Source organism: Danio rerio, chromosome 25 (genome assembly GCF_052040795.2).
Source record: "Danio rerio strain M-AB ecotype USA chromosome 25, GRCz13ab, whole genome shotgun sequence".
Lineage (NCBI taxonomy): Eukaryota > Metazoa > Chordata > Actinopteri > Cypriniformes > Danionidae > Danio > Danio rerio.
This window is the reverse complement of record NC_141045.1, coordinates 34,190,958-34,209,071: the sequence shown is the minus strand read 5'-3', so window position 1 is coordinate 34,209,071 and position 18,114 is coordinate 34,190,958. Positions and strand designations below refer to the sequence as shown.

General features: G+C 36.7%; 2 protein-coding genes and 1 long non-coding RNA gene across 5 annotated transcripts in view; 2 read left to right on the top strand and 1 right to left on the bottom strand.

Annotated features, from left to right (window-relative positions):
• acot19 (acyl-CoA thioesterase 19) overlaps nucleotides 1-6,747 on the top strand; it is a 30,403-nt gene extending 23,656 nt beyond the window's left edge. Inside the window, exons 10-11 of one of the 2 annotated variants that reach the window (XM_087310717.1) lie at nucleotides 2,137-2,280; nucleotides 5,741-6,747. In XM_087310717.1, coding sequence (XP_087166843.1) covers nucleotides 2,137-2,261 — 125 coding nt within the window. In that variant the 3' untranslated portion in view covers nucleotides 2,262-2,280; nucleotides 5,741-6,747. 2 annotated transcript variants of the gene reach the window in all.
• Nucleotides 1-18,114, bottom strand: part of LOC148679487 (uncharacterized) — a 149,882-nt gene that overhangs the window by 4,700 nt on the left and 127,068 nt on the right. The gene's annotated exons all lie outside the window — the stretch shown is intronic.
• The window catches only part of lamb4 (laminin, beta 4), a 76,222-nt gene continuing 72,243 nt past the window's right edge, over nucleotides 14,136-18,114 (top strand). The window contains exons 1-2 of one of the 2 annotated variants that reach the window (XM_087310293.1): nucleotides 14,158-14,203; nucleotides 14,284-14,356. The gene's annotated coding sequence lies outside the window, so the exon portion shown is untranslated. 2 annotated transcript variants of the gene reach the window in all.

Sequence of the window (18,114 nt, the reverse complement as noted above, 5' to 3'; positions counted from 1 at the left end):
AAAAACCAGCTCCCCTCCTTTCTTCCATGTACATCTGAAACATTTCTTAACTCGCACAGAATGGTTATTTCAAATGTTCTAAATCAACCCAAGTGACTTTATCTATCATGTTTGATATCATTTAAAATGTCTCAGTGCGACTGGTACAATGGTCTCAATCCCTCAGAAATAGGCATAATCAGAACAATAAATATATAACTTCAGGTATCTTTTGAACCACTGCCAAGGGTGTGCCTTTCCTATAGGCAGAAACTCTTCCACTAAATGCAAATGCCTTTTGTTATTCTACACACCCCTTTCCTCGAGGGGATTCTTGGAGTTACTACTTAAGAGAAAGTTTCTAAATGTTCGGGCCGATTCTAAACCTAGATGAGCCCATAGTGTGAAGCTCCACGCTATGTCTATTTTGAAGTCAGGTATGCATCTTTTAATCTTGGATTTGCCTTTGATAATTTGATGTCTTGTATTGATCGTTAATGAATTGACTGAATGACTTGGCATAATACACATTTACCTGACTAATAAATTATGTTTTGAATTATTTAGACAGAGTTTGTGTTATTATCTCTAGTAGATTACGTTAAGTCCATAGCACTACAAGCCCCTGTACAGGTTAGTAACAGACTAAAACACGGTAGACGGAGCAGCGTGGCACGTTATACGATGTTCTTAGAGCTCCGACTAACACATTGGCATTAATTCATGTATACTTGGACTGTAAAAGATTATCTAAGGGCATAGACCTTCATCTCTAAACTTATAATACTATTTGGATAGTATAGTGATTACTCGAAGTTATTAATAGTTTAAATACTACTGGTCTGCTTAATTCTGTAGTAATGATCATTATATAACTAAATAGCTCTGTTTGATTTAGGACAGGGTTTGTCAAAGTCTAAGACAGTGGGCCTCCCTTTTGACACAACTTATCCATTGGCGCCCCCCTCCTCCCAAACACGCACGCACACACGCACACACAAAAAGTTCTGGAGGTTTTCCTGCTACCTCATCATGCTTGGTTTCAAGGTGTCGCCGAAGTTTAGCGGGTCTCATGCTGTCATTAGCCAAAATGTCTTGACAAACCACACATAAAGGTCGTGGTTCATCAGCTGGTCCTGTCCACGTAAATCCTAAACTGAAATACTGATCATCATATCGTCGTCTTTTGGGTTTAAGCCCTGAACTTGAAGGCTTTGAATCGGGGGGGGTCTCAGAAACCGATCCATTGTATTAGCAGGCATATACCTGTATTGGTGGGCTTGCCAAACAGAAGCGAATTCACAGCTATGGCATTCTGGGTAAAAAAGGTTTTCTTAGTTTTGACATTTTTTTTTTAGCTTTGTTTAATTAAAACGTTTAAATATAATAAAAAATACATATAATAATTAAACTTAATAATTATATTTTTATTATATAATATTTTCTCCCGCGCCTCCCCTGACATGCTCTGGCGCCCCCCAGGGGAGGCGCGCCTCACACTTTGAAAACCCCTGATTTAGGAGATAGCAGCTCTATGGGGACCGCATAAAAAATATCCTAATCTGAGTAAGTAGGGTTCTGCCTTTTTAGGATAGGGCTCAATCGCCTCTGTTTTGTGACCAAGACTGACACGCTTGTGCTAAGAGATTGTATACTCGGCCGGTACAAGACTCAGGATGTTATATGAATCCGAATGAACGAGAATAATATAATATAACGAACCGAAGAGGATATTCAATCATAATCTAAAAGAATGTTAAAGGAAACAAAATAATCTTATCAATGTTTTATAAATGGAGTCAGAGAAAACGAGGATAAATATATTAATTTTCTAAACCACCTCATGCTAAAATTGGAGTCCGATATGAGTTAAGTTTAAAATAGATCAACATTGTGCACTGGAAAGACCGAACATGCAGTGGACACCTCCATTGGACTAACCGGCTGGACCCTACACCCCCCAAAACTCAAGAATTGTATTGAAGAAGCAGCAGAATTCTTTTTTGAGTGTACCCTCTCCCAAAGATGTACCGAACCGTCATATTTTATGTATTTTTACACTCAATAATAGACAGACAGATGATTTGATAGATAGGCAGATGGTTGGCATGTGTGTTGAATTTGAGGAGGTTTAAGTGACATTGCTTTGTATTACAGTGGTGGTGCTTTGGGGAGGAGAGACGGAGCCTCACAGTCGAGCTCAGGAGGAGTCCTGGAAGAAAACTCTGGCTTTTCTGGAGGAACATCTTTATGGCAACAGCAGAGAAGTTACAAGAATGTGACCTTCATGTGAATATATATGTATGTATATATGTGTGACTCATTGTTGAATTGTGAGTAAAACTCAAATTACCCCCCTCCCCCACCACCACCCCAAGATTGTGAAGCGCTTTGGGTGTATACACAATAAATGCGCAATATAAATACACATTACATTACATTACCTCTCATCACACTTGTGACCGAACACCAGCATACTAATTACCTTCACCTGCGCACACAATCACCAGACAACTTAAACACCCACCTCATTCCTTCACTCCTCGAAGTTGGAGTTGTATGGTTCACCTCATCTTCTCTCCTTCCTCTACACTTCTTCTCACCCCATGGATGTTTCCATTTCGCCTACGGACGAATAACAACTAAATAAGGGAATAAGTAACTTAAGCTTTTCTGGTGTTTACCTGAAGATCTGGTGTTCAGATCGCTCTCCTTCAGATGTTTACCTTAGTGAACTGTTGATTAGATCGCTACTATCTAAAACTCCAATCTCCTGCTTCATCACTCTGATTCAGTTACGTTGTTTTGAATAAAACTCTTAAAAGATAACCATCCTTGTCTGTCTTGTGTGCAACCATGACAAAATCATTCTATTTGCTAAAACTTAAAGTTGTGGCCAAATTAAGACTCAAAATCAACCCATAGTGGATGAAAATATGCCCAACAGCACACAAGGATTAAACCACAGAATTGATGTTTTACACCATTTTGTGCTTGAGCTCATGATGCTAACCTCAAACCAGATACCACATGTCATGTCTAAAACAGATCTCTATATATTTTCTAGCCTGATCTCACGAGGAAACGTAAGTATTTTACGTTTTGCCAGTTTAGTGGCTAATTTGTACGAGTTCAGTTGTACGAAATTCTACGATTTTAAAAAGGAGGAGTGGCAAGTAGCCCCACCCCTAACCCCAACCGTCATTGGGTACTAAATTGTATGAATTAGATCGTACGAATTCATACGAATTAGCCATTAAATCAAAAAGTTACGAATTGCCGTGAGATTGCGTTGGTATTTTCATCATATCACTGTTTTTTTTTTTTAAGTAAATGAGAAATAGCACAGTCACAGAGTTGACATATAATTAATCTACAATTGGTGTGTCCTCCTAAACAGTTTGCACTAATTATTGAAAGAAGAATAAATGTCAGAGGAAGTGACATACTTTAGAGCAAGTCACATATTTTTCGATCAGTGCTTTACAGATTGTTATGCCTTTTTATATCCAATTGTCACCGACTCGGTCCCAGTCATTCCCCTCGCTGGCCAGCAGAGGCCACCATCTCCGGACTTCTAAGCATTACATCATCCATTTACCCCGATCATGCACACCTGAACTGAATACCGCTAATGACCCACGTACCCTTTATAAGCCAGCACCAAACGCTCATTCAGTGCGAAGTCTTGTTTAGCCCCGGCCAGCATTTCTGAGCGTTATTCCTGCCTGACTCCTTGTGTATAACTCCAGCCTGTTTCTTGACTCTGCTTCGCCTTCTACCTGCCCACGACTCACGCCTTGTATACGGACTCTGATACTCGCTGCCTGCCCACGAACCACGCCTGTTATAAGGACTCTGATGTTCGCTACCTGCCCACGACCCACGCCTGGTTCACGGACTCTGATACTTGCAGCCTGCCCTCGATCTATGCCTGGTAATACTCCCTGTGTCTATTCATCGCCAGTCTTGATTCATCATAGACTGTTGTTGTTGTGTGTTTGCACGTTAGTGCATATTGTGTGTGTGAATAAGTGCTTGAGCAATAAATACTGCATAATGGATCCCTCCATGTCAGTCTCCTCGTTACACCAATTTATAGAGTTGCCAAGAATGTAGGGACAGACACGAAATGTATTGTTCATTATTGCTGAAATGACGAGCAATCAACATCCACAGAAGAGAAAGTAAGACAATAATCATGCATTTAAAGCACAGCTTAACCAAAACATCCTATCTTTTTGTTTAGACAACATGTTGAAGGACTGTACAGTTGAAGTCAAAATTATTATTCCCCCTTTGATTTTTTTTTCTTTTTTTAATATTTCCCAAATGATGTTTAACAGAGCAAGGAAATTTTCACAGTATGTCTGATCATATTTTTTCTTCTGGGGAAAGTCTTATTTGTTTTATTTGGGCTAGAATAAAAGCAGTTTTTAATTTTTTAAAATCCATTTTAAGGTCAAAATTATTAGCCCTTTTAAGATATTTTTTCCCTAATAGTCTACAGAACAAACCATCGTTATACAATAACTTGCCTAATTACCCTAACCTGCCTAGTTAACCCTCTCAGGCTCAAATTAATTTTTAGAAACAGGAAAAATCTGATATTTAATATAATTAAATATTTAATATAATTAATAATATTATATAATCTGAAAATTATCATATGGGGTAGTACAATAGAAAACTGACATTTTTTAGAGAGACCTTCACATGCAAGGCGTTCTGGGATGTTGCAGATTTGCAACATTGGCTCAGAGTGGTAATTAGACACTGACGACTGAATATGATATGAGCAATACCTTTTTATATACAATTTTTCAAACAATGTAACAAATTGCTTTTCAGTGGCAGAACAACAACAAAAACAATATGGCATCCTAATCCAATATCTCAAATCCTCATTGAGTAATTCATGTTTCCAAGTCACTTTGTCATGTGGTTCTCCAAGAAACGTTTTTTGTGTGTGTCAACTGGTGAGCAAGTGGGGAAACTGTTTGTTGCTAATGGACAACAAAGTCCTGCAGTGGTACTTCTGAGTAAAAAAAACCCTCAAAAATATGTATCTGGAGTAATAAGGTAGTTATTTTTAACTGTTGCAAATCAGCAACGCCTGCCTTGAGAGGGTTAACTTAATCAACCTAGTTAAGCCTTTAAGTGTCACTTTAAGCTGTATAGAAGTGTCTCGAAAAATATTGTCAAATATTATGTACAGTTATCATGGCAAAGATAAAATAAATCAGTTATTAGAGATGAGTTATTAAAACTATTATGTTTAGAAATGTGTTGAAAAAAATCTGCTCTCCAATAAACAGAAATTGGGAGAAAATAAATAAATAGGGTGGCTAATAGTTCTGACTTCAACTGTATATATTATTTACATGTACTGAAATGAAACAATGTTTTTGGACGAACAAGTTCTTTGTGATGCTGTTATTGGAAATGACTAGCCGACACTTCCGTATCTGTTAGGTGTCTTTTTTATTTTAAATTCCTGAAGTTAATAATCCTTTTGTCGCTAAACATTCCAGTAATTAAAGAGACGCTGCTCAGAAAATCATTGAGTAATTTAGAGGTTCACTGGCCTTTCAATCCTACGCCGTGAAGCCGAGGGTCTGTTAAGCAGCCAGAAAGTGTGCCGTCGTCACGAGCCCCTTGATCGCAATATCAAGAAAATCAATGAAATGTTCATGTGTTTTATTTATTTCATTTTTGTCTAACTTCAATTGATAAGTTCTGTGTTTACTTCTTTTGATAGCCCGAAAACTGTCACCATCTCCCACAGCGGCGCGGATCAAAGCCCCGACGTGTGTGAAGCTGCTGCCAGAATCAGAAAGGCCTGCCAGAACATCTGACACCAGTAAATCTGCATCCACAGCATTAGCAGATTCACTACATGAAGTTATTGATGTCGACGCCAGACACTGATGATAACATTTGTCTCATTTGTCCGTGTGCAGAATGAAAGCGATATCAGGAGTGACACGGCTGCTAATCACAGCTGGTTATTTCCTGGGGGGAAAAAAAAAGTTGGGTTTCTACAGAGGAAAATAAGCTCATAACATCTGAACACAATGGGGGAAAAAAAACTGTTGTTGTTTTGGAGCAGGTTGGGACCACATTGCATCAGATTTTATTGCGTCACATATTTTAAGTGTTATACATTAACACAGAATCACAAACAATATTGTTTATGTAGGAACAAAGGCATTTATTTTTATTACTTTTGTGTCTTTATTTTTTATTAGAAAAATGGTTAGACTTACAACATATTAATCAATCTTTTTCTGTTGTATAAAAGCACATTTGACCTGACACACTTCCTCTTTTTTTACTGTGCTGCATACTTTTTAGAAGAACTGCTGACTAGTGGAAAAAGCGGTATAAGAACAAATTTAGGTTTGTTCCAGACTGCTGTCTGGACATGTCCCAAGTTGACATGATCTTTGTAGAAGTTGTGAAATATATTAAAAATGTACGTAATTGTTCAGTTCTGTATGCAGAGAAGGGTTGCGGAAAGAGGAAGTATGTCTAGGGGTTACAAAGAGCCAAAGGACTGCAGAATGACTGATATGTGACGTTAAACCAAAACTTCACCTGTTAAGATCAATTGTGTATGTATGCTAGAGTCAGGAAATGTATGTTAGTTGCGAACCTCTTGAATGTAATTCTTGCATTGCGTTGGGGTAATGTAACCCAGAGCTCTGTCATCGAATTATTCATTGGTATCTAATAAATTACTAATATTTTTGGCATTGAAGAAAACCCTCTCAAGACCTTTTCTTATTCAACACGCATGGAATTGGCTTGATATTCCAACATTTACAATATCACAATTACAATACTTCAGTCTCATAAACTATATAAAAAAATATGAATTATAAATTGTAATCTATACAAATTGAAAATGTATAAATGTGTCATTTTATTAAATAACTAATAATAAATGTGTCATTTTATTATAAATATAACTTATTTTGGTTATTCATTCATTTTCCTTCGGCTTAATCCCTTTATTAATCAGGATATTAATGATCCAGCTTATGTTTTACGCAGCGGATGTCGTTCCAGCTGCAACCCAGCACTGGGAAACATCCATACAGTACATACACATACATATGGCCAATTTAGTTCATCTAGTTCACCTATACCACATGTATTTGGACTGTGGGGAAACCGGAGCACTCGGGGAGAACATGCAAACTCCACAATGAAATGCCACCTGGCCCAGCCGGGACTCAAACCAGCAACCTTCTTGCTGTGAGGAGACAGTGCTAACCACTGAGCCACCGTGCTGCCCATTTTGGTTATATAAAGTATATTATTTTTAAAACTTCTCATTAATTAATATGATACATATTAAAAAAATATAATCCCTCGAAGCAGAGGAAAAAACATTAATCCTGCAATTATTAATATTAATGAAACCATTACAACACCATTTATTACATCAATTATTAATTTTATTTTAATACATTTATACAATTTTCAACAATAATATTTTTTGTAAATTATATTTTTACTGAAAAGTGATATTTTGTTTTTATAAAATCAAGAATAACTTTTTTTATTAATTAATTATTAATTTTAAATATTTTATGGATATTTTATAAATACAACATAAAAATGTAATGATTTTAAATTAATTTTGCTAAGAAGTTACATTCATAATTGATTTTAAATATTAAATATTTAAAGTGGTAAGATAACATTTTGTTGGTTAGTTTAGTTTATTTAAAATGTGATATTGCAGCACAATTCCCTGAAATACGTCAAACACTCGAAACATTATTTGACTAACAAAAATACATATACAGTTAAAGTCAGAATTATTCGCCCCCCTTTGAATTTTTTTTTTTTTCAAATATTTCCCAAATGATGTTTAACAGAGCAAGGATTTGGATTTGTTTTATTTTGGCAAGAATAAAAGCAGTTTTTAATTTTTTAAACACCATTTTAAGTTTAAAATTATTAGCCCTTTTAAGCTATATTTTTCTGATAGTCTACAGACATGCTAGTTCATACTAGAATCATGCTAGTAACATGCCAATTTATACTAGAATTATGCTAATAACATGCTAATTCATAGTAGAATCATGCAACTAACATGCTAATTCATGCTAGAATTATGTTAACAACATGCTAATGCATGCTAGAATTATGCTAATAACATGCTAATTTGTACTACAGTCATGCTAATAACATGCTAATCCTTGCTAGAATCATGCTAATAACATGGTAGGTTCATGCTAATTTATGCTAGAATTATGCTACTAACATGCTATTTATACTTTTTTAAACTAAATAAACTATTACCAACAGGCTTTGACAAGCCAGCCTCAAAGTTTGTCTCGACGAACTTTACTGTCTAGTTATACAATAACTTGCCTAATTACCCTAACCTGCCTAGTTAACCTAATTAACCTAGTTAAGCCTTTAAATGTCACTTTAAGCTGTATAGAAGTGTCTTGAAAATATCTAGTCAAATATTATTTACTGTCATCATGGCAAAGATAAAATAAATCAGTTATTAAAGATGGGTTATTAAAACTATTATATTTAGAAATGTGTTGAAAAAATCTGCTTTACGTCAAACAGAAATTGGGGAAAAAATAAACAGCGAGTCTAATAATTCAGGGGGGCTAATAATTCTGACTTCAACTGTATATATATCATAATAAACAAAGTAAAAACAATAATTTAACAAACAACAAACATTCTAAATTATCACTCTAAATTATCTATACAACAATTTGAGAGCACAAGAAATAAAGGGGATTTCATGACGTTTAGTTTTACTCCTGGGTATAGTAAATGTCTTATGTCGCTGAAGTAGGTAGAGTGACACTGGAGCTTAGGCAGAAAACGTTCTGCCTAACAAACTGTCATTGAGTATTTTAATAAGAGCATTATAGTTTGTATGGTGGCTTCCTTATGCCTTTCACTCAGTGTTGGAAAAGTTGAAGACGGAATACCGGAATTTCATACATTTTATAAAAATTCGAAGGATGTTTTTAACATACTGTTCAAAGCACAAAGTATAATAAATACATATTTTGTATTCATTTTATATTTTTATTACAGTAATTTTAAACTATTTTAAAATACTTTAATAAAAAATACAACTACTGTATGTTTTATATGCTTTTGTCCAAAGTGGCTTACAATCAAGGAGGCATTCGGTAATTTAATAAGAAGAGGCAATACACACAAGTGCTAACTATACAAAGGAACTGTTAGTGCTCCAAAAATGAAGTGTACTGGCCAAAACAATTGTGTGGAGCCCGGCATTTTTGACAGCGTATGCTAGACTTACTGTGAGTTGAAATAATATTCACGTATAGTTCTTTTGCTACTTTATTTTTACCCCTAATTTTTAAGTCACTTTGGATAAAACCATCTCCCGAATGAATAAATATAGAAACGCGTAGCTGCATCTAATATTAATTCGACCAAGCAGGGCATTTATTATGTTTCAAGCATGAGCTTTCGCGGCAGTGATTTTGATTGATACATTTGCATTTAGGCTGGTCTGCGAACGTCTCCAGATGCCAGAAAGAGCCTCAAGGGGCAGAGAGATGTGTTGGCTTTGGTTGGTATGTGCTTGCTAACCACAGCTGTCGACTCTGAGATCATAAAAATCTGCCTTCGGAGAGTTGAAATGTATTTCTGTGATTTGTGGCCCAGATGCGTCATGTTTATCAGTTTCAGCCACTGGGGTGAATTGCATTCCGGCAATCATTTGGAGCAATAATGAAGGTGATTTTTGAGAGATTCTACTCCTAAATGTGCTTTAAGATGGCTTTTACCCCTTACAAAATGAGTGGCTCTTTTGATAGAGAGGTTTGAAATTGTATAGTATTTCTACAAATGCATTTGTAAGTAAAATGTTAAAATAACACCCACACAAACATGTCAGATCAGAACCACTGTTTTATCTGCAGTTTTTTTCCATCAGGATTAATAATCTCAGTTTTAATTGAGGAAACTATTCAAACGTCTTTCAGAGGGGCTTGTGTGTGATTGTAAATGACAAGGAATGGAGAATGTTTGAAAGCTAGGTATTTTTATTTGCCGTGAACTGACTTTTAGACATTTTAACCCCCGTGAAAAGATTATGAGAAATTCTTTGTCTACTTTTACAGAGGCATGTAAAAAAGTGAAATATAAAAATCCATTTATTTCCTTAAACTGGAATGAAATATACCAAAAATGTATATTATTTACAGTAAACTAAATCAATTATTAATGTAAAATATCTAAATATGATAGGGTGCATTTCGGTTATTTGTAGTTTAAGTTATTGTTAAACTTTTTTACTTTTTTAATGCTAACCTGCCACCAGATACCACATGACATGTCTAAAACAGAATCATTTAGAGCTAAAAGGCTCCTATCATGCAAAATCAACTTTTGGAAGCTGTTTGGACCGAAATGTGTGTACCCTACTGAAAAAAACAGCTTAAACCATTTCCAGCCAGGTCTTAGCTGGTCAGGCTGGGAGATGACCAGCTAAAACCAGCTTGACCAGCCTAGCCAGGCTGCGAGCCCAACCAAAACCAGCTATGTCCAGCTTAAACCAGGCTGATCAAGCTGGTTTTAGCTGGATTTAGCTGGTCAGTTTACAGCCTGACCAGCTAAGACCAGCCTGGAAATGGCCAAAACCCCTCTAAAACCAGCCTGGCTGACCAGCTAAAACCAGCCAACCAGCCTAGGCTGGTTTAAGCTGGATTTTTCTGCAGGGTAGTAATAGTGTTTACACTGGATTGGTGTAAACCAGGGACGTCGCTAAACCAAATTTACTGGGGCACGTGCCTCAGTAAAAATCGCCAGTGCCCCAGTAAATGCTTTGAGATATGATTTACTTCATATGCAAAGTGTATTTATTAAGAGTGGTAATCGCGGAATGGGACGTTATTCACTATGTGCAATCGAACTACCGCTGGTAAAAGCAATGTAGTTTAATCAAAAAGCAAACTGACGCATTTTGTGAGCAGAAAACAATAACCGGGTGCAGGTGCCTCACACACCGCTCCTACTGGGCCCTGCTTGACGTGTTGCTCTTCTCCCGGTGCGAGTCCAGGTTGTTAACACCTGCGCCGAAAAAACATGCTGCTCACGCGTCACTCATGCGTTGTGAAACCGACCGGCCTTTAATGTGGAGGTGACGGCATGCAGTGAGTTTTGCAAGTGGACAGTTTAAATAATATGCTGGTGATCTTAAGCATGCCTCCTGATAGATTTTTTGTATGAAATATAAAGGAGGGATGACGAGTCAGGGAGGTAAGACTTAATAAACCTTATTCTCTGCCATGCGACAAGTCTAAGACAACAGATAATTCTATAAAACATCTTTTTTTGTATTCTATAGTATTCTATGTATGTCTGTAGAAATTCATTCTAATTAAATTATTATTCATGCGAAAGATTTTCAAAATTATTTTAGCACTAGTTGTGTCTCTATGTTGTTTTCTATTTACATTTAGGATTAATTTATATATGTGTATATATATATATATATATATATATATATATATATATATATATATATATATATATATATATATATATATATATATATATATATATATACATACAGTTGAAGTCAGAATTATTAGCCCCCTTCAAATTTTTTAAATCTTTTTAAAGTATTTTCCAAATGATGTTTAACAGAGCAAGGAAATTTTCACAGTATGTCTGATAATATTTTTTCTTCTGGAGAAAGTCTTATTTGTTTAATTTAGGCTAGAATAAAATCAGTTTTAAATTTATAAAACACCATTAAATTATTAACCCCTTTAAGCTAAATTTTTTCTCGATAATCCACAGAACAAACCATCGTTATACAGTAACTTGCCTAATTAACCTAATTAACCTAGTTAAGCCCTTAAATGTCACTTTAAGCTGTATAGAACTGTCTTGAAAAATATCAAGTAAAATATTATTTACTGTCATCATGACAAAGATAAAAGAAATCAGTAATTAGAGATGAGTTATTAAAACTATTATGTTTAGAAATGTGTTGAAAAAAATCTTTTCTCCATTGAACAGAAATTGGGTAAAAAATAAACAAGCGGTCTAATTCAGAGGGGCTAATAATTCTGACTTCAACTGTATATATATATATATATAGTGGCGAGTTCACCAATGCAACGTCACCATGGTCCCGGATCCACACCAATTCCCTCATCATCAACACTAATCAAACACAGCTGAGACCCATCAAGAGACAAGGATATAAGCAGCGACCAAACCAGAGACTGTGAGCTTCATTTTCACTCAAATGACTCCCTGGCTAATATCTGTGTCTCTTTTCTCCCACAGCGGACTCAAGCAGCTGACAAATTCCCCTCTCCCTTCTACCTGCACGGCCTCACCCTTTACCCCGGAACCCCTACACTCTTCCCGGCCAGAAGACCGAGCAATCGGTCCGCCATACACTCTCACCATGATTGTAAATAAATCACCCTCCGGGGCAAAGGGTGTAAATATACCGCTGCTTGTGGGTTTTCTCTCTATCTCGCCACTATATATATATATATGAGCAATACCACATGAGTAGCAGTGCGATATGGCTATATATCAGCACTGATGGGAGGCGTGCATTGGCACGAGGCTATAGGCCTTTCGATCAGCAGTTTATCTCTCCAAAGCAATCCCTATAATCTGTCATAGGCTCTAACTAAACCAGGGGAGTTCTCGAGACCTACTTGAACTCAGACTCCCCTCTTGCCTTTCAAAGTGGAGGAAGCCCCGGGCTTGAGGATGTTCTGAGCTCAGGGCTCTCTCCCGGGACAGCATGCCAAACAAGCTTTATAATCAATCATCAGCTAAGAGTGAACTCTTGAAGTATGAGTTTGTAAAATTTTGTATGATCTGCTAATTGCCAAATGAGGGTTGGGTTTAGGAGTGGGGTTTGGTGCTACGCCTCCTTTTAAAAAGTTAACATTTTCTTAACTGAACTCCTAGGAATTTGTACAAACTAGCCACTAAACTGACAAAATGTAGAATAGTTATGTTACTTCGTCATAGATATATACACTAGATGTCGCCTGGCCTATTGTTGTCTATTGGACAGAATGCGTCAATAGCGCCGCCATCTTGCTACAGGGTAGCGCTCCTTTGAAATGACTGCGAGACCAAGGTACAGTGGAGGACTGTGGCCATGCAAAGCCAGAGATATACACATATATCTGTGATCGGGAGTTTTCCTGGATGTCAGTATGTAATTTTTTTTTCTAATTACGAAAATCATAATTTTACATCACTTTTCTACATTGATGGATCAGTGACCGCACGAGCATTCCTGACAAAAAGCTTGTGTTTGTGTGTACAGAAATGTACTATTCACCCTCCCTGTTAAATTTAATCTAATCCGTGTCCTGAAACACAGCTCCTCTCCTGCTTTCACTTCTCATACTGACAGAGGGAGCGATTCGTTTGTAAATGAATCCCCCGAACGACTCTTTCACTAACGTTAGCTGACAATAATACAAGTTTCTGGCAGCGCAACATCTCAATGTCATATTTCTTTTGCATTGTTTGCTGATTTTATTCAACAAAACTAGCATAAGCCGAGTGTTTAGTGCGAGTTGGAGCTGCTTTGCCGTATGGTGAATTCAGTAAGTGACTGTTATCCCAATAACGTTACCTGTTTAGCACAAAAGTTCAGAACATACAAAAACAGAAAAAAACATAATATTACCTATGAAATGTTCTGCCTATGTTACTACACCCGTAGACAACGCTAAAGTCCCGCATCTTCACGTAATAACACTGTCTTGACTAGTGCGGTTGAATGACATTTGTCCTGGGAGCACTGTACCAATGTGGCGACGCTATTGACGCATGCTCAGGTTCCCTATGCGATGTTTATAACATCCTCCCAAACATTAATGTCATTCTTCCAAAAAATGCATTCTTATTATTATCCACACCTAATAAAGCATCATCCTATCAAAGCATTTGATCTCCTAGCTGCTGCTTCTTCAGAGACGTGTGTCCTGTAATGAAGCTTTTTTTTTTTCTCGACACGACGAGCATAAATCAGCTCTCAATGCAACATAATCCTTTTTTTCTCCCTCACAGCCCTGGGGCTTTTCTTCTTCTACTACCTCGTCTTCTGCTTGTTTCTCTCTCTTTCACTCAGGTGTGTCTTTACAAGCTTCAGCTTTCAGTTATTACTGCAACCCAGGAGCAGAAGGAAACCCCTCAGCACTCTGTAAGTCTGCAGTTACTCAGCTGTGAGCATTCAAAATAATACAATCACACGGAAACTGCAAGTCTGCATTTCCCCTGTAGATTGTTGGACGGTGATGGAGCTTTGAATTCCTCGGTCGAGACCTCAACCGCATTTGTCTTCAGATCTGCAGAGGTATGTGTGGAGAAGATCTGTCGTACTGATTTCCTGATTAGTTTATTGTGGGCTTAGAGAAGTGTTTTGCGCCAAATAGATAAACGTGTTCAGAGTAATTTTACACAAATGATTTGTGGTTTGTGTAATCAGATAAATGTGACGTTTTAATTTTCGATGTGTCTTTGTGTCTGTTTGTAATGTTTGCAACTTTTATGTTTATCAATCATTTCTATAGCATATCGTTTCATTTAGCTCAGTAACTTGTTTGAGGTTCATTTTTTTCATGTTGTAGTAATTTTAATCTATTAATTAACCAATAAGCCAATATTTTGTTTGGTTTATTTATTATCTCATGCATTATGCATTTTTACATTAAAATATCTGAGTAATAATTGCATGCGACGCGGTGGCACAGTAGGTAGTGCTGTTGCCTCCCAGCAAGAAGGTCGCTGGTTCGAGCCTCGGCTCAGTTGGCTTTTCTGTGTGTAGTTTGCATGTTCTCCCTGCGTTCGCGTGGATTTCCTCCGGGTGCTCCGGTTTCCCCCACAGTCCAAAGGCATGCGGTACAGGTGAATTGGGTAGGCTAAATTGTCCGTAATGTATGAATGCGTGTGTGGACGTTTCCCAGAGATGGGTTGCGGCTGGAAGGGCATCCACTGCATAAAAAACGTGCTGGATAAGTTGTCGGTTCATTCTGCTGTGGCGACCTCAGCTTAATAAAGGGACTAAGCCAACAAGAAAATGCATGAATGAATAATAATTGCATTAAAATGTATATTTCAGTGGGTAAAATGGTGGCCCAGTGGTTAGTACTATCCCCTTACAGCAAGAAAGTCACTGGTTCGAGTCCCGGCTGGACCAGTTGGCGTTTCTGTGTGGAGTTTTGCATGTTTTCCCTGTGTTGGTGTGGGTTTCTTCCATAATCCTCCACAATCCAGAGACATGTGCTATAGGTGAATTGAATAAACTAAATTGTCTGTTTTCCCAATGATGGGTTGCAGCTGGAAGGGCAGCCGCTGCTTAAAACCCATGCTGGATAAGTTGGCGGTTCATTCCGCTGTGGCGACCTCAGATTAATGAAGGGAACAAGCTGAACAGAAAATAAATGAATGAAATTGTATGTAGTGAATGAGTGTGTATGGGTGTTTCCCAGTACTGGGTTGCGCCTGGAAAGGCATCCGCTGTTTAAAACATATGCTGGAATAGTTGGTGGATCATTTTGCTGTGGTGCCCTCTGAAATAGAGACTAAGCTAAAGGAAATTTTAAAGAAAGATTGTATATTTTAGTACTCTACAAAAAATTAACAAGGTACTGTTAGAATGAGTAAAAACAGAAACTGAATGATACGATGTCATACAATATGCCTCACAAATTAACAAAATTTTAACTAAATTCAAAATATATAATTTTTTTAGTTTTTTTTTAAAATGATACACAGCAAAATCCTCTGGGTAATTATTACTCAGTTTAGACTGTATTTGGTCCCTCTCTAAATTGAGGCCCCGTTTACACTAATGCGTTTTAGTTTGAAAACGCATAAGTTTTCCAACGGTTACACCATCCGTCCACACTACGCTGGAGAGTCCGTTTTCATTCTGAAACACTGCTGCTCCGTCTCAGTTTGGATGAGGGAAAACGGAGTCATCTGAAAACGGAGGCGGGGCTGCTGAGATTCGCTAACTGATTGGGGCTTTTGTGTCATTGCGTATCCTTCCCTTATTCGTCAAGCCTCTATCACATGACTATAACACATGGCTTTAACGCTACCGGAAGACAGCAGACCAGCCTTTTAATGTAAACAATATCATGGACACAGAAATGCACTATTGTCTGTTTTAGGCACCATTGTGCAGTTATTCATTTGTTACGTTTAGTAACAGCTCGACTTCGTCGTCTGTCCACAAAAAGACCTCTCTTGCGTTTTTGCCATTGCGTTCATTGTTCAACTGGCGTTTGTTGACTAACAATAACCAAATGCTGAGTGAGACACATGCTTCCTGTTTATACTAGAACGCGCATGCCCAGAGTGCGCGAATGGTCACGTGATATACGTTTTTGTTGGCGTAGTGTGGACGGAGATATGTTCAGAAACGCTAGTGTGGACGCGGATCGTTTTTGATCTAAAACGCCATTTTAAAACTAAAAGGCACTAGTGTAAACGGGGCCTGAGCTAATGTTGCTCAAGTTAATGAGACATTGAAGGGATTATTTTGGAATACATGCTGTTAATAAGCAGAAACACAGAAGAGAAACACAAAACTGCAACTGACTTCAGTCAGCTAAAATATAATATGAATCTCTCAAAATCTCAGCCAAGGATCATTAAGCAACTCCACAAACAGCAGCTTTACTTTTTACCAACCTGTTTGCCCTTATTTAAAGAGGGACCAAATATTCTCTGAACTGAGTACATTTTACTGAGGAGATTTTGTTGTGTACAAAATATACAGTTAAAGTCAGAATTATTAGCCCCCCTTTGAATTTATTTTTCTTTTTTAAATATTTTCTAAATGATGTTTAATGGAGTTAGACAATTTTCAAAGTATGTCTGATAATATTTTTTCTTCTGGAGAAAGTCTTATTTGTTTTATTTTGGCTAGAATAAAAGCAGTTCTTAATTTTTTAAACACCATTTTAAGGTCAAAATTATTAGCCCCTTTAAGTTAAATATTTTTTCTCAATAGTCTACAGAATAAACCATCGTTATAAAATAACTTGCCTAATTACCCTAACCTGCCTAGTTACCCTAATTAACCTAGTTAAGCCTTTAAATGTCACTTTAAGCTGTATAGAAGTGTCTTGAAAAATATCTAGTCTAATATTATTTACTGTCATCATGACATGTAACAGATAAAATGAATCAGTTATTAGAAATGAGTTATTAAAACGATTATGTTCAGAAATGTGTTGAAAAAATCTGCTCTCTGTTAAACAGAAATTGGGGAAAAAATAAACAAGCGGTCTAATAATTCAGGGGGGCAAATAATTCTGACTTCAACTGTATAGTATATGATAAAAATAGTTAATATTAGTTATTATGAGAATTTTTATTAGTTGTATAATTGTATTTGTTTATGGATATTCTTTTCTTTTCTTTCTTTTTCAAGAAAAACTCTTTTATTCCACTCATTCATCACTACACACCATTTGAAAGATCAATTCTTTTTCAACACTATACGAAAGTTTGTCGCCACTAATGTCGGCTGACATCAAAAACACTTTAATTCTGATTGGCCGATGAACAGTCTTTTTTATTATTATTTTAAAGCTTCTTAAAAAATGTTAACTAAATAAAAATAACAAATATTATTCATTCATCAATTTTCTTTTTAGCTTATTCGCTTCATTAATCTGGGGTTACCACAGCGGAATGAACCGCCAACTTATCCAGCATATGTTTAACACAGCGGATGCCCTTCCAGCTGCAACCCATCTCTGGGAAACATCCATATACGCTCATTCACACACAAACACTACGGACAATTTAGCTTACCCAATTCACCTGTACAGCACGTCTTTGGATTGTTGAGGAAACCGGAGCACCACTGCGTCGGCAACAAACATGAGTTTTTATACAAAATGTTCTGTTTGTTTGGCTGTTTTTACGATAAATAGACGATAGTTTACTGTTTGATCAATCTGCTTATTTAAAATGATCTGAAACCACACAATTCTTGAGTTTTTGGGGACAACTTAATTGTTTTATGTTTAATCCACTTAAATTTGTAAAAACTAATAAGTTTGCATCTTAAATAAATAAATTCCTAAATAAATA